The sequence below is a fragment of the Vulpes vulpes genome, chromosome 13, assembly GCF_048418805.1.
Source record: "Vulpes vulpes isolate BD-2025 chromosome 13, VulVul3, whole genome shotgun sequence".
NCBI classification, from domain to species: domain Eukaryota; kingdom Metazoa; phylum Chordata; class Mammalia; order Carnivora; family Canidae; genus Vulpes; species Vulpes vulpes.
In genome coordinates, this window is record NC_132792.1 from 155,227,449 (window position 1) to 155,244,387 (window position 16,939).

The 16,939-nt window shown below is 35.5% G+C and overlaps 1 protein-coding gene across 9 annotated transcripts in view; it reads right to left on the minus strand.

Annotated features, from left to right (window-relative positions):
- Positions 1-16,939, minus strand: part of DENND1B (DENN domain containing 1B) — a 261,506-nt gene that overhangs the window by 111,547 nt on the left and 133,020 nt on the right. For all 9 annotated transcript variants that reach the window (XM_072733418.1, XM_072733421.1, XM_072733423.1 and 6 more), the window contains one exon: positions 14,656-14,766. In XM_072733418.1, coding sequence (XP_072589519.1) covers positions 14,656-14,766 — 111 coding nt within the window. The remainder of the gene's footprint in view (positions 1-14,655; positions 14,767-16,939) is intronic.

A 16,939-nucleotide genomic window follows, 5' to 3' on the forward strand; every position in this document is an offset into this window, starting at 1 on the left:
AAAACAACCTTATGAAATAGATTCCATCATCATTATTCCCATTTTTCAGATCAGAACACTGCAGCAGGGTTAAGCCAATGGCCCAAGATCATACACCAAGTATGTGGCAAAGCCAGCATACCAACCTAAGCAGGCTCCTGAGTACAACAGCCATTATTTTAAAAGTATTTATTCATTCATTCATTCATGAAAGACACAGAAAGAGGCAGAGACATAGGCAGAGGAAGAAGCAGGCTCCCCGCGGGATGTGGGACTCGATCCCGAAACCCCAGGCTCATGACCTGAGCCAAAGGCAGATGCTTAACTGCTGAGCCACCCAGGTGTCCCCCAATCACCATTATCTTAAACTGCCTTTTGATATACAAGCATTCAAAATTCCCATCATTATGGAAATGCTGAATAATATCTACCAGCTGAAAATATTCTATCTTAATTGTATGGTGCAGAATGAGCCTTTACAGTCAACAAACAAGAACAACTGACCTTTATAAGAAAAAGCTGGGGTCTGTGACAGAGAACCAATTTACAAACCTTTCCTCAGGCATCACAGTGGGCAACTTCAGCAGGAAACCAATACAACAGATTCTCTCAGATGTTAAAAAGATAAGTGATAAAAAAAATTCTACCAGTTATCATCTCAGTTTGCATCTGCAAGAATATTTTGTTGGAAGCCAAACTAAAGTTCTTTCCCTTTGTGACATAAAAATCACATTCATCCCCTTTTCCTAAACTCAAGCTATATTTGTTAAAGGAAATCAGCCACTAATAAAACTAAGCAATGTTTTAAGCAATTAAATAGACATGTATTTTGGGGGGAGAATCACATTATCAAATTCCCAAGGATACCACTGATAAACAACCCATCCAGTGTGATTCCACAATGAAAGCAGCAAAATTCCAATTCAATGCACTCTACAAGTAGAGCTCTCATATGGACACAATACCACTCATATATCTCATAGTCAGACTTGCCTCATTCTTATGGATAAGTTCTATTAGCTTCAGTTGAAGTTCTATATGAATTATTGAGGGGCGAACTTATGTCCCCTAAGAATGTATTCATGCACAAAAAAAAAAAAACAAGAAATAGAGATTAGAGACTTCATTTGATTTTTAACTGAATCAATATTTAATTCAGAAATTTATGCACTATAAATAACTATAGGTATACAGAATAAACTGCTGCAGATGGGAATGTGATAAATTTTCCTCATGGAATGAAAAAAAATTAGTGGAAAGCATAAAGAAACCATCTGTTTAAACATGTTTAATTTACATTCCCATTTAAAAGTTTAAACCAAAAAGAGTAGCAGTAGGGTATCTGAAAACTACAAAGCTATCCTGACTATAAAATAATCTTATTTGAGGGGCACCTGGGTAGCTCAATCGGTTAAGTGTCTGACTCTTAATCTCAGTTCAGGTCATGATCTTATTAGGTTCTGGGATCAACCCAATGTTTTATCATGATCTTGACCATGCGTTTAGTGCGATGTGAGACTGATGGGACCAGAATATTAACCCCATGGTATAAGAACTGCATAGAGAGGCTCCAGCAGATCTTACCAAATAAACCAGCAGTACATGGCAACTCTGGAGAACCTGCTCTTCACTGCTGACTTAGACCTTCATTTCCTGGCTGTGTTCCAGTAGTTCTATACCTTATAAGCCTAAGGATCATTTTATTTCCCTGTCAAGATTTAAAAAAAAAAAATCCAAAATAGGGGATCCCTGGGTGGCACAGTGGTTTGGCGCCTGCCTTTGACCCAGGGCGTGATCCTGGAGACCCGGGATCGAATCCCACATCAGGCTCCCAGTGCATGGAGCCTGCTTCTTCCTCTGCCTATGTCTCTGCCTCTCTCTCTCTCTCTCTCTCTCTCTGTGACTATCATAAAAATAAAAAATCCAAAATAATATGTCTTATTTTTTGAAACCCCACCCTACTCCACCCCTGCAGGTTCCATGCTTAGCAGGGAGTCTGCTTGAGGATTTTTTCTCTCTAGGCCTCTGCCCCTCCCCCACTCACATTTTTCTTTCTCTCTCTCAAATAAATAAATCTTCAAAAAAAAATTCTTGAGCAAAATTCTAAAATTTAAATCAAGTGACAGTTGTAAGAAAATAATTGCAAAAATAGCAATTTTATACAATAAAAAGACAGTATTTGTACATTTTAATGCTTTTTTATACTAAAATATTATTTTATATTCATTTTTTCTTCATCCTATTAGGATGGCAAATTCTGCCACTTAATTGCTAAAAAATCAATCTAACCTAACCTCTTTCTATCATACACAAGTCCTTTGGAAAATTCTAATCATCTCACATTTGATCACCGGCTTATTAGCTTTTCCTAGCCAAATGACTCTAAATTTTTCTTGCTCGCTTACTTCTTTTAGGTATTCATTTTTTTAAATGATTTTATAGAGGAAAAACTGAGGCAAAGTTAAACAAATTGCCCAAGATCACACAACTAGTAAGTGGGACACTGAACATGTGCCAGGCATTATCATTGGTACTGGGGATATAGAAATGAACAAAAGAGACAAAAATCTCTGCCCTTAGGGAGTCTGTCTTTAGCCACCCTCTATAAACCACCATTAGTGTCATACTAACTCTCCTCAACTCTTTGGCTCTCCATAGCTGTTACATTACACATAAATGCCATTGGCTTTAAATAAATTTCTTCCCCTATATGACCTTTCCCTATTACTAAATTTCCTACTTTCTACTTCTCAAAGTTGATTCAATAGCAGTTTTGCTGTTCCTGGAAAAGGACCATCTACCTTTCCACCGAAGTTTAACAGTCTAATCTACAAAACTGCTTAAATATATTTATCTTCTCTCTTCAAAAACCTGTAGATACTGAATTCTAAAGGATTATGCGCTAAGACGTTCATGTGAATTATATAAAGACTACATAAGTTAGCCAATTATTTAAGAAATAAACAATACAATTAAAGAATCACTGTATACAACAGTTAGAAAGGACTTTAGAAATCATTCTTGTTCAATTCTTTCATTTTTTAATTAAGAAACTTTAGGATAAAAATGTCTAATATGACATCATCTAATTTTTTGGTTAAGTAGTTAGGACTAAAACACAAATCTCTAATTTAGAAGGTATTACTAATATAATTGCACTGCTACTGTATCTTCGGGTAGGGTAATAATTTGAATAACCAATAAATAAATCCAATTAGCTGATGCTACTTTTTAACTATTAGGTATTTCTGAAAATCAGAATATAAAACATCCCTCACCAGAAGCAAAATAAAACTGGTTGCAAACCATTAGCAATTGGAAAAGAGACCATCACAATTGCAAAGGAATCACAAGGTAAGCTCTAAATCTTTATACATGGAATTCAAAAACTTTTAATTTGTAAAGCATATATCATTAAATAGGAGTGATTATACACATATATTGCATATTCTAATATTAAAATTGTATATAATATTCCCATATATACAAAACATACATACATGTATATTTAGCATGCATATCAAATATATTTAAATATATGCATCTGTCTACAAATATATGTATAAGCATCTACTTGCATGTGAATATTTATATAGACATATATACTTACTAAGTTATATTTCACTGGTAATTAAATGACTCCAAGCCCATGCCATTATATAGCAACTAAATCAATACCGGGTGAAGACTGGTCCTTTGTGTGTCATTCTACACTTCTTTCTCCTTCTTCCTTACCAACTTTCAAACAGACTCTATATCCAACAGAAGTTTCCTTAGAAATGTTTCTAAAACCAACTTCATCTTCCTTTTATGGCCACTTTCCTAATACAGGAGCGAGTCATTCCCTGTTTTTCTGACTGCACAGCCCTTTAACTAGACTCCTATTAGAAGGAATTTCCCTACCCCTATTTTTCTTTTATAATGCCACCAATGTTACCTTCCTCCAAAACAAAATTGGTCATATTATGTACCTCATTTGCCTCCCCACAATCTGTTGGATAAAATCCAAGCCCCTTAAATTTAGCAAACAGGTTTCCGCACAATCTGGCTACCGCTTACCTCTCCAACTACACTATGTAGCACGAATTTTCTCTCTCTTCACACAAACACACAGATATGTTAAACAAGTAAACTTTTCCTACATAAGACATAAACTCCTTTTAAGAATCAGTGTCATCCTGAAGTCAACTCTCTAATCTAGCACTCTCTCTCTTCCATATCCTCTATTAGAGTTCTTATCATATTGACTGGCCTTGATTCACTGACATAATATGATTTATCTTTTGATTTATGATTCTAATTAGTAACTTTGAAATTCTCAATACATAATACTTGGCAAATAATAATCTGTGTCAATGCACAAATGAATCTATCAATACCGTTATACTTGGTCTTTGGAAAACTTTACCTATGTTAACTATTTCCTTGCAATTAAAGGTCTTTCTTTTCTATTCTTTCCATAATACAGTAGGAAATCAAAATAAAATATCTGATTCATAGAAGCTGCGCCCTTCACATATTGCCCACTTGCTCCAAATCCACTCTTTGCTACCTATCTGTAATAATGGATCTGTGCCCCTGATGTTTTTTCTATTACCAGAGAGCCTAATATCAGCAGAAGGAAAGTTAGAACTTTGTCAGTGCAGGCCATTGGAGATACACAACAGAAGGAAAGGGTTTTTGCTTCCTGGTTCCAGGCTGCTCTCAGGCAGACTCCTCCAGGGCCTGTGCTTCTCCAGGACTTGGCTCTTGCAGTATACAGTGGCCAGTAACACCCAGCCATAATACTTGGTAGCTTCTTCAGGTGGTTTTGTAGCAGAACGCTTCTGATGAGATATCTCCACACAGCAGTCAGCTAGCTACCTGGTGGCAGGTTAGTTACACTGCAACTCTTCCACCAAGGAGGTGCCGAAGTCCATTCTTATTGGAATAAATGATCTGGATAAGGTCTTCTCTGGCTATAATGCTTCTGCCAGTAACCAAAATCATTAGGTTCATAGAATAACATATCCATCAGCATGGTATTCTGTACAGAACTGAATCTCACTCATCAAGGCATTCATTTAACAGCAAAGTTAGTTAGGGGCCTGTGCCCATTAAGTTAACAAGTCTCAGCCATACTTATAACCCAATAGCAACTGGCCTAATTGAAAAGCAGAATGGCTTACTGAAGACTCAGTCGCAGTGCCAGTTGGTATTATTATACTCTTATAAAGGGTGGGGTTCTATTTTACATGATGAAGGATAATCTATCTAAATACATCAGAAAGCATTTTACGGTGTTGTTTCTCCCACAGCCAGAATACATGGGACCAGGAACCAACAGGGGGAAGTGGGAGTGGCCCTTTTATTATTAGACTTAATAACCCACTTGCATAAGTTCTATTTCTAGTCTCATTCGTTTATAACTCTTCTGGTTTGGAGATCTTACCTCCCAATAAAGAAATGCATCCACGTGAATTGGAAGATAATATCGCCATCTGGCCATTTCAGTCTCCTTATGCCACTGAACCAACAGTCTAAAAATTGGGGTTATTCTACTGGCTGGAGTGATTGATCTCATTAACCAAGAGGAAACTGGTTTGCTTCCACACAAGAGACAAAAAGGACTATGTCTGGAACTAAGAGGTTCTCTGGGCTACCTCTTGATAAAAGTTAATGGAAAACTACAGCAATCATTCAAAAAAAAAAAAAAAGCAGAACTATTGAGGATTCAGGTCTTTTGGAATGAAGATTCATGTTATTATCCCAGGTAAAGAACCCAGTTAACTGAGGTTCTGGCTGCGGTTGAGGAAAATATGGAATGGGTAATGAAACAAGGAAGAATAATATCTGAATCATTTCATGATTAGTTATAGAAACAAAGGGGTGTGGTAGCTTTGCATATTTTTTTATTTTCCTTTCATATGCATGTGTTCATTTTTATCTGCTAACCATTTTTCTTCTCTCTACTTTTTATTTTATATATATATGTCATTAGTAATTAACAGAAATTTAAACGTGATTGCAATTAAATTTAAAGAGATGATTATAATGACTCTTGGGACTGCTTTTGGGAAATGTCTACATTTGCAAAAAGGATAGCTATATCTTAATAGCTCAACATATAGATTTGTTGTTGTACAGAAGTACAAATATGTTTAGAAGGGTATAAATGAAAGCTGAGTATCCAAAGGGGTGGATTATACCAATTATGAATAATTGCCTAACTTACCCCTTACTGTCTGATCTATGGAAATGGATCTGTGCCCTTTGGATATTTATTCCCTTTAACAGCTGGCATCATGCGAAGCTTTGTCAGGAGAGGACACTGAAGAGACATTACAGGAAGCAAGGGTTTTGGTTCCTGGTTCCAGTGTACTGACTCAGCAGGCTCCTGCAAAGCTGGTGGCTTGTCAAGGGCATACTTTCCTCAGGCTCCAGGTCCTGTATCACAGGCAGGCAGGACCCTGTGTAAGAGGCAGCTCCTGGGGCCCTCGACTCCAACACATTATAGGAGCCAAAGGTTTCTCCCAGCACTTCCCACCATGGGCAGTTCTATAGCAGGAGTGCCCCTGGCTCTTGCAGTGCTTGCTTGCAGCCTTTCCAGAACTTGCCTCCTATAATGTGGGAAGTGCCTGCCTGTGGTTATTGCAGTATACAACTGTCAGCCGCACCAAGCAGCCAGCAGCTTCCCTTGGCACCATCCAACCCTCTGTTGGTTTTTTCAGGGCAGTGACTCCACTGAGACAACCAGCTTCCCCTCAGGTGGGCTCACAGCAGTGTTTTTGGCAGTGAGGTATCTCTCTGTGAACAGATTCCTCAGCACCCCTACGTTAGCTTTCCAGAAACTTTGAAAACTTTGCCTGTCATCCAAAGGCAGGTTTCCAACAAATTCTACCAGTAGATCACCACAACAACTTCTCTGCTATCTAAGAGTCATGGTTCTGCCTTCTTCAAGAGGGTCTAGATCTCAGGCCCCAGTGGGGCTCCTTCCTTGTATACTCAACTCAGCCCTAAAGGTAGTAGCTGCTTTACATCTGCTATGCCTGGATTCTGTAGTGCTCTCTTCGCTGCTTGCTATCCCAGCCCTTGCTACTCTAGTCCCTTGCCTTAGCTTTAAATTCATTATGTTAAACATTCCTTGATCAAATTGCTGTGTACTTTCTCTCACCCGATTGGACTCAGACTGATACAGATACTGTGACCTCCTTACCCTACCTGTAGGACACTGCCTGACATGAATTAGGTACTCCATAAATAAGAAATAGTTCACTGAATGAACCAATAAACATCTTTATAGGGAGAAAGCAGTATGTTTACTACCTAGGACTATCAGAAGGCCAAGAGATAACAAACCAAGTTCCTGTATAGACTGAACAAGAGTCAACATAGCAATAGAAATCAATGAAGCTGAAAAGAGTTCAAGATATATTACATAAGTTCTTCCCTAAGGAATTACAGTTTTGACACAGACTTTTTTAAAATTAAAATTCTCGGGCAGCCTGGGTTGGCTGAGCAGTTTAGCACCACTTTCAGCCCAGGGCTTGATCCTGGAGACCCGGGATTGCGTCCCATGTCGGGCTCCCTGCATGAAGCCTGCTTCTCCCTCTGCCTGTGTCTCTGCCTCTGTGTGTGTGTGTGTGTGTGTGTGTGTGTGTGTGTTTCTCATGAATAAATAAATAAAACCTTTAAAAAAAGAATTAAAATTATCTAGCAGAAAATGGCTAAACACAAATCTTTTTTTAAAATATAAAACCTACAGGGAAATTAGCCTCTAACTTATAAACTTCAGAATTTATGAAATTTTTATTATTATTTATTTATTTTAAAAGATTTTATTTATTCATGAGAGACACAAAGAGAGGAAGTGACATAGAAGGAGAAGCAGGCTCCTCGGAGGGAGCCTGATATGAGATTCGATCCCCAGACCCAGAATGATGGTTTGAGCCAAAGGTAGATGCTCAACCATTGAGTCATCCAGGCTTCCCATTACTATGATTTAAATAGCCAAGTTGTCACAGGGACAATCAGACACGTTTTTACTTTTCAAAAAGACAAATTTCTACTCCGGCATTTTCAGTATCAGATGGTACTTCCTATTACATAATTAATTAAATTTTAAAAACTTCATCTGTTGTCCACAATTTTAAAAACTAAATTTGTTTTTTTAAATACAGGTGTACGTGCAGACACACACACATACACACACACACACACACACACACACACACACCAGGTTCTAACCTTTAAAGAGATAAATATCTAATACAAGAGTTCAACAAATTCACTAATAACTCTAACTTGAGACTAAGCAGTGTTAAGTACTACAGCAGTTCAGGGATAAAAGCAACAGAAGTTAGAAATTAGGCCTCTAAAGAGCAAACCAGATTTCGAAAAACATTCAGAGGGATGAAGATGGGAGCACTCAAAATACATGTGAAGATCCAAAAAGTGCAGTTTCAGGCACTTACTCAAGAAATTATTGCTAGAAACCTACTATGTATCAGCACTACCCTAAGAGGTTAGGTTTACTGTAGTGACTGAATCAAATAAAGTCTCTTCCCTGAGTTTATAGTAAGTGATGATTAAATTAAGGAGCAGCTAGGTCATAGTATATACTACATAATTCTGGGCTGTACTTACTCTTTCTCATCATCACCATCATTTTATGTAAATGGAGAAAATGTCAACATTCAGGATAGATGATCTGAAAATAGCATTTGTGGGAAGTGACAACTGCCAGAACTAAGACAATGGGCAGGTGGAATGGGGAAAGGATGTCAAAGAAAAAAAAGACGGAGGAGGTAGTATCTACAGAACTTGGGTGGTGGAGGAAGATGAGACAGAGGGGCCAATCCCCAAATCAGCCCCATAGCAGGATAAGAGGATATAACTTAAGAAATTTCATCAGAAGAAAAAAACGTGCCTAATTGCAAAACACAATGTACTGTGCAAAAACATATAAATATAAAAGGTACATTTAAAAACAAACCAACTGTTCTCAATAGTTGTACTAAGAAAACAGAAACAATACATATATAATTTGTCCTATATTTAATTTTTTTTAATTTATTTATTTATGATAGCCACACAGAGAGAGAGAGAGAGAGAGGCAGAGACACAGGCAGAGGGGAGAAGCAGGCTCCATGCACCGGGAGCCTGATGTGGGATTCGATCCCGGGTCTCCAGGATTGTGCCCTGGGCCAAAGGCAGGCGCCAAACCGCTGCGCCACCCAGGGATCCCTAATTTGTCCTATATTTAAGATTGAGAATCATGAACAGCACAAAATTCAGTCATTCCAGATAGGAAACACTGCAGTAAACCAAAATCTTCCAAGGTTGTTTGTGTAGAGATCTGAGTACTTGTAGGAACAAAATTCACAGAACCTAGTGATGGACAATATGCCCCTTAGATAATGACATAATTGATATATTTTTTATTTTTTTTTTAATTTTATTTATTTATTTACAGAGAGAGAGGCAGAGAGACACAGAGAGGCAGGCAGAGGGAGAAGCAGACTCCCTCCCCACAGGAAGCCCAATGTGGGACTAGATCCTGATCCCAGGACTGGGACCACGCCCTGAGTCAAAGCTAAGCCACCCAGGTGTCCCAACATAATTGTTATGTTAAAAACTGATTTTTAAATTAAAAGTCAATAGTTTAATTTTAGAGGACAAATATATTAAACCATAAAGCAGAAATATACGCTTGTTTCCGTGAAGAATAGAACACCAATCGCCACAAGACTTGGAAGATACAAGCACCTCCACTTTTCCTGTCTTAGAAGTTTCCTCTAACTGGGGATCCCTGGGTGGCACAGCGGTTTAGCACCTGCCTTTGGCCCAGGGCGCGATCCTGGAGACCCGGGATCGAATCCCATGTCAGGCTCCCAGTGCATGGAGCCTGCTTCTCCCTCTGCCTGTGTCTCTGCCTCTCTCTCTCTCTCTCTGTGTGGCTATCATAAATAAATAAAATTTAAAAAAATAAAAAAGAAGTTTCCTCTAACTGATCTGCACATGTATCTTTTAACAGAGCGTTAGAGGATGACCACAACAGGCCAACTTCCACACTCCAGTCACATTCATTTAGCACTGAATGAAAATACAGTGTTCAGAAGAGCGGTATATGTGTCAAATAATACACTCGTAAGTAGAATTCTTATCTACAGTTTCAGCTGACATAATTGGTTGCTATGGGCTTTGGGAAGAATTTTTAAAAATCTAAAAATTGTTCCTAGACTATCTGTCCCTGAAAGGTCTTGATAACAATTTTTAACTGTACCATGCTGCTGCAGCTTTAAAAACACAAGGGGCAAAAACACACTTCAATAGTCTTAACTACAAGTAGACCTGGGTAATCTTTGTTCTCTCACCAACTGTTCAATTCTTAATCTCTAGCAAGATTCTCTGTGCTTCAGGTTTCAGATTAAATGCTGATACAGGTGGTACCATTAAGAGACAAATCAAGAATATGTAAAATCCAGATGGAGGGGTTAAAATCCTCCGGATTCCCCTTCAGTCTAAACCTATAAAATCTACATTTTAATAGCTGATTTTCCAGAGACCAGAAGATTTCTTTTTGCATATGCCCTTGATGGAATTAATGAGAGAAGGAGAGAAAAGCATATGCTTAAATGCCTGGGGGCAACTATAACAAAGGAAGAAATTACAGTTTATTAACACAATTCCAGCACTCATAGCATATTGCTTGCTCTAAATATTCCAGAAAGAACATGCACTATACAATCCAATCTCTGTAACTAATGTGCTTATAGACTTTAAGAGGGTGATATTTACCAGCTAAATATTGGTCAAAATAGTAGCTAACATTTAGACATCTGCTTTAAAGAGAAGCATCTCTTCCACCTGCTTCTACAGGCCACAAAGATACACTCTAGTTAACATATTACTGACAGGATGATGAGAAAGCTCCTGTCAGACGCTGGCCAGCCGGGTGTTTGAGACAAAATGCACAGCCCCAGCTGACTAGTTAAAGAAAGTCTGGTGAGGTACAATTATAGAGGCATATGACAAGACTTCATGCCTGACTGATTTGAGAACCAATGACATGACTTTAAACAGCAATCTTCTCTACCTCTGGTCACAAAACAGCAATAAGTCAACTGATACACTCTTGTAATATAATGATTTATTCCTTTGCTTTGAATACATAAGACTTTGGCATGATGTTCTGCGAGTCTACCAGAAATTCACTTGGGGCTTAAACATCTAGGGCCTGCCTACAGCATGTATAAAATCAGTATTCTTGTTCAGGATTACCAGGAACCCTTCTGTGTGAACTTGGTAATGTATCAACAGAAAAAAACACTGAACTATTTATGTCCCAACTGATTAAACTTAAATACAGAAAAATGTAATAATGGGTCCTAACAAAATGCCATACTTTAGTGGCCATGGGGATGAGATAAATAGGTGATGGGCATTAAGCAGCACACTTGTGATGAGCACCGAGTGTTGTATGTAAGTGATGAATCACAAAATTCTACACCTGAAACTAGTATTCACTGTATGTTAACTAACTGGAATTTAAATAAAGATTTGAAAACAAATTTTAAAATACCACACTTTTATATGGACAGAAATTCATAATTTAAAATTTAAAACTTTTTAAATTTAAAATCATACCACTATTCTCCATAGTTATGCTAACATATCTCAAAATTATTTTTTTTATTTTAAAGTTTATCTCTATAAATCACAAATTATACAACAATACCTAAGGAAAGGTACCTTTAAGCAATGTGATTGCTACCAGTGTATCATCACTAAAACAGCCAGGAAGCTATAAGGTTGACTAATATGATTTGAATAAAATATGTGTCGAAGAGTAACTCACACAAACAAAATTCCTAAAACCATAATAAAATTATAAATGTAAAGATACTTTAAGTTGCGTATGTTCTTCTAATAGTTAAAATTTTGACTGTAGATCTAAAACATGAAAAATGGGTAAAATTTCTTGTATTAATACTAAATACAATATAGTCTTCATGATGTATAAAATAAGAATGTAAAAAGTTTAAAAGCAAGTCAGTCCATTAACAACTAACTATTCCTTCCTTGGTTGGTTCAGAGATTTCACTAAATTCTTCCTAAAAATAGCTTATTTCTAATTTATGCCATAGTCCTAGTCTTTGACCTTAAATGTTACTATGCATGGAATTTACAGCCGATATATATATATATATATATATATATATATATATATATGTGTGTGTGTGTATATATGTAGATGTATATATATATATACACACAAACAAGATATATATCTATATCTATATCTTGAATTTTGCAAGATAAGGTTCAAGCAAAACAGCTTTCCCCACGTAAGAAGGGAAAGAAGATCATGAAAGCATGCTTGAATTATGTTTTTTTTTATCAGTCCTACCATCCCAGGGAATGAACCAAAAAAAGCTGGTAACTTAGAGGTGACATCACCATCCAGTTTTCATGAATTGCCTTAAATATTGGCAGAAGTTTACCTCAACCAAAGAAATGACTCCCTGAATAACACCAAGCCTTTATTAAAATAATATTATTAAAAAATAATAATAATATTCCTATTTAACTCAAATAAAGTTACGGGTAGGCATGTTAATTTTTACTCTAAACTGCAGATCTAGTCTATTATAAAATTATAGCTAATAATCATTGAATCATCATTGAATGCTAGCAGATACAATTCTAAGCACATCATATGTATATTGTACATGTGTATATATAAATTTATATATTTATATAGCTATAAAGAGATCTCCTTAATCTCTACAGCAACCCTATGAGATTAAGACTATATTACTCCCATTTTCCCAGTTTACCTGGGAAGAAACTGAGTCAAAGAGAGGTTACTCAGCTCTTAAGAGGTGTTTATAAATTGCAATAAAGAGAACACCAATATTTTACAATAGTCATAAACTCAGATTTATTTCAAATGTTTTTGCAAATAGGGAAGCTTATAATCCATTTGCATAGCTCACTCCTGCACTTTATGCAGCTTTCCATGACCACTCTATATAAATTTAGACCTGCCCCTCACCTTTCATCCTGCATACAGATTTACTTTATCACTTTTCCCTTGGCACTCACCATCAAAAGACATAACAGCTATTTCATTAATTTCCTTTTTTGTTTCATCAGTTCAATATAAACTCCAAGAGTGTTTGGACTTTGCTTACTGCTGAATCCTTAGTGCCTAGAAAGTGCCTCGCATATAGCAGATTTCATGATAAGAATTAGTTCCTAGGTGTCCGAGACAGTTTATACAATCTTTTTAATATTCAGGATAATACCCATATAGAAATATTACTTATAATCTTGAAAAAACATGTTTAAAAAATGAGGAAGATAATGGGGAGAAGAATGGTTTTACTTCAATGGTAAATTAAAAATAGCAGAAAAAATATATATATAGCACCAAATGACTCAGATTAAATTTCTCAATATCATTTTAAGAAAATGCAAATTACCTGTGTCACTGACTTGTGCTTATTCTCTGATTATACTACACCATTTCTCCATTCTTACTCCTTTAAATGCATATAATGTGTTTTTCAAAACATAAAATATATTATTTCAATCTTTTTGGATAAGTGGGGATATATTATAATTCAAAATCTCAAAATTTCATTTTTTCAAATGTAGAGTAATGAAAATAACCCAAAATTAGAATCATGACACTCAGTTTCACATTACCTCTCTCTAATTAGCTATTTGATCCCAGGGTGGCCATTTATCCTGTCTAAAAAATATGCTTCTCATTGTTAAAGACTAAACAGATATCCTAGAGAACTCCTGAAACTGCTGCTAACATTCTAAAACTTCACAGAATGAGGTTTTCATTTCTACTATGGGAGAACAAAAAGAAAAATATTATCTTATTCTTATCAATAACCAAATTTGTAAGGAAGCAAATTCATGCAACATTACACTTTTAATAAATACCTTGTATATTACTAAAAAGTTTATGTTAAAATTTTTAAGTCAAAAATATTAAAATTTTAATGCTTACAATAGAAAAAAGTTAGGAAAACTAGTAAAATACTTTTGAATATTTTTCTATAACCCAAGAAAACTCCTATTCTCATTGCCTTTACCACAGTAATGAAGACCTTCCAAAAGAATATTTCAATGAGTAGCATAAAACCTGTGATTTAAAAAAAGAATGCTACTTTGACTTTTAAGTTATTATCAGCCTGAAGAGCTCCTCCAAATCAGAACTATTATAGAAGCTACTCCCAAACCACTACTTGGCAACAAAGATGAATCTACCTATTACCAGGTTAGGATAGCAGCTATTATTATGGCCCCTTGATTTCTTTCAAGTAGCTCCAATGGAAAAAGCCACAAGTGAATAATAAAGATCTCATAATAGCTCTTAAGAATTCTTTATATGGTAGAAGGCACTAAAATGAACTCTGGAGAGTTAAAAAGAAAAAAAAACTCTCATCTCCTGATAAGAAAAAATAATTAACCTGACTTAATGCATCTGAGAAGGCCTTTCTATAAATCAGACTTTTGTACTTCAAGAGCCAGATTAAAACCATATATCAAAAAAGTATGTAGATATTGTCTCATAAGTACACATAGAACATTTCTAAGTCTGCAGAGGTTCATAGGTCTTTTTGTGAAATGCTCAATACATTCTACTTAAAAGGAGAAGTGTGAAGTACTTACAGTGCTTAATTTGCTAGAGGTAATAATGATGCGCCTCTCATGTAACATGCTGGCATACAGTTGCAGCATATTATTCACATCCACAGCAACAAAATATTCTGTAAGATTTCTCTGTACAAGTGAAAAGTAAATGTGTAAGTTAGAGCTCATGGTGATTATGAAGGAAAATATTTTATACATTTACCAACAAGTCTTAAAGTTCAAAGGATGTTATTATTAAAAATATTCATTAAAATAATTAAATGTAATACTATCCTGCTGCCACATGAAGCACATAACACTCTATTATTATTTGAAACATAATCCTACCCCAGGAACATGTTTCACGGAGGATAATCAGAGGATCACACATTTTCCACTGTCCCTCCCCAAGTATTTATAAACTGTTTTCTTGGGCCCCAACTATAGCCCTGCTGAATTGTAATCTTCAGAGTATGGCTCCAAGTATCTGTTTTTAAAAATAATGTATTACTGATATATATATATGTATACATACATATATATCATACATGCATATATATATATCAGTAATATATTTATACATACACACACACACACACACACTGAACTTTGAGAACAGCTGTTCCAAAAATTACATTTGAGTCTTTTTATGTTTGCCGATCATTCAGTCAGCAACATTACTGTCTGACAGTATGTACTATGTACAAGGCACCCAAAGGATGAGATGAATTCATAAAGCAGATCCTTGACCTTTATTAAGGAAAATCCCTTGTTTATATCAGATGTCAGATCTAATCTATGCTCCTATAACCAAATAAATTTTGGTGGTAGGCTAGTTAACTTCCTTGATTTAACATTGTCTTATTTTCCCCACATAAGAAAAAATTGGGATAAGCTACATAACTTGGACTTTTAGAACTTCTCCTTATTTTTAACTTTCTGTACTCAAACTCAAACAAACCAGAAAATTATAAAATAATAAAGAGATTGAATCAGATGTGATAATAAACTAAAAAGTGTAATATTAAGTAGACTATGACCTAGGAGGTGAAAACTTTTAGTTGGGCAAGAAAACAAATCCAATCGTTTCTTTGATTTCCAGAAGGGAGAAATTTTACCAGGACAAACGTAACAGCAGGACACAGAACCTGTAATATCAGTGAATGATGTTGAATTTAGTAGGGAGAAACTGATTTGCTGTTTTCTGTATCTGAAGTCTACCTCACTTTCCAATTCAACTCTTCATATCTAGGATTAATGGCATTCAACCTTAGTATTTTCCCTGTAATTTCAAAGAAAAATAATTTCTAGATCGAAAAATATTTCTCAACACAGAATGCTGTGCTGATAGTCTATTTCAGGCCAACATTAAAAACTGCTTCATCTACTCTTTTCATAGGAGTTATCTGGACTCATCTGTACTAAAAATACCACTGACAGCCTTGGTTTAATATTGGAAAACTTAACAATTGTTTCCCCAGGCTTCATTCACTCATAACACATGTACTTTTGGAAATGAAACACTTAGTAAGTTTGAAAACATTCTGAAAGAACATTAAGAGTTCTGAAAAAAAAATAATAAGTATTTCTAGAAATTTAGGATTGATGTTTCCTATTGAAATTTCCTATTGATGTTTCTTTCACTGTTTATTGAATTATTTCTACTAATTCATTGTATCTTTCCAAGGGAAGTTGAAAAAGATTGCATAAGAGAAAATTTCCTTTTTACACAGCAACCAAAAGCCTATTTATCACTTTCACTTTCCATGTAAATTTTTCTACAGAATATTAACTTATAATACTGATTAAAACACTGAAACTATTTCTAGCATGGCTACAATTAGGACTCTAAATAAAATGCAAACTTTAGAAATTTTTATAATTTCTTATAGTACCCCTCAAGCCCTACAAAATATATATCACTTCAATTAAAATCAGGAAATCAAGTACAGGACATTAAGATTTTCACAGAATTATATAAGTAATCTAAAATGCTACAGTCAGTTCACTAAAGTAACTAAGTGTGTGAAAGAAAATATTTCCCATTGCCAGTATTCATCCCCCCACCAAGTAGAGTCCATCTGAGATATTTCCCCTAACTTATCCAGGAGAGCTCAGGACCTAATATATCATATATATATATATATATATATATATATATATATATATATATATATGATACATGATACATATATGATACATGATACATATATATATGTATATCATATATACATATAAATATCTATGATCCTACTGAACAACTTCAAGTGGTAGAAATAGTTTTTCTCATGCAATTTTCCTTACTTGCAACCAGACATTAAGG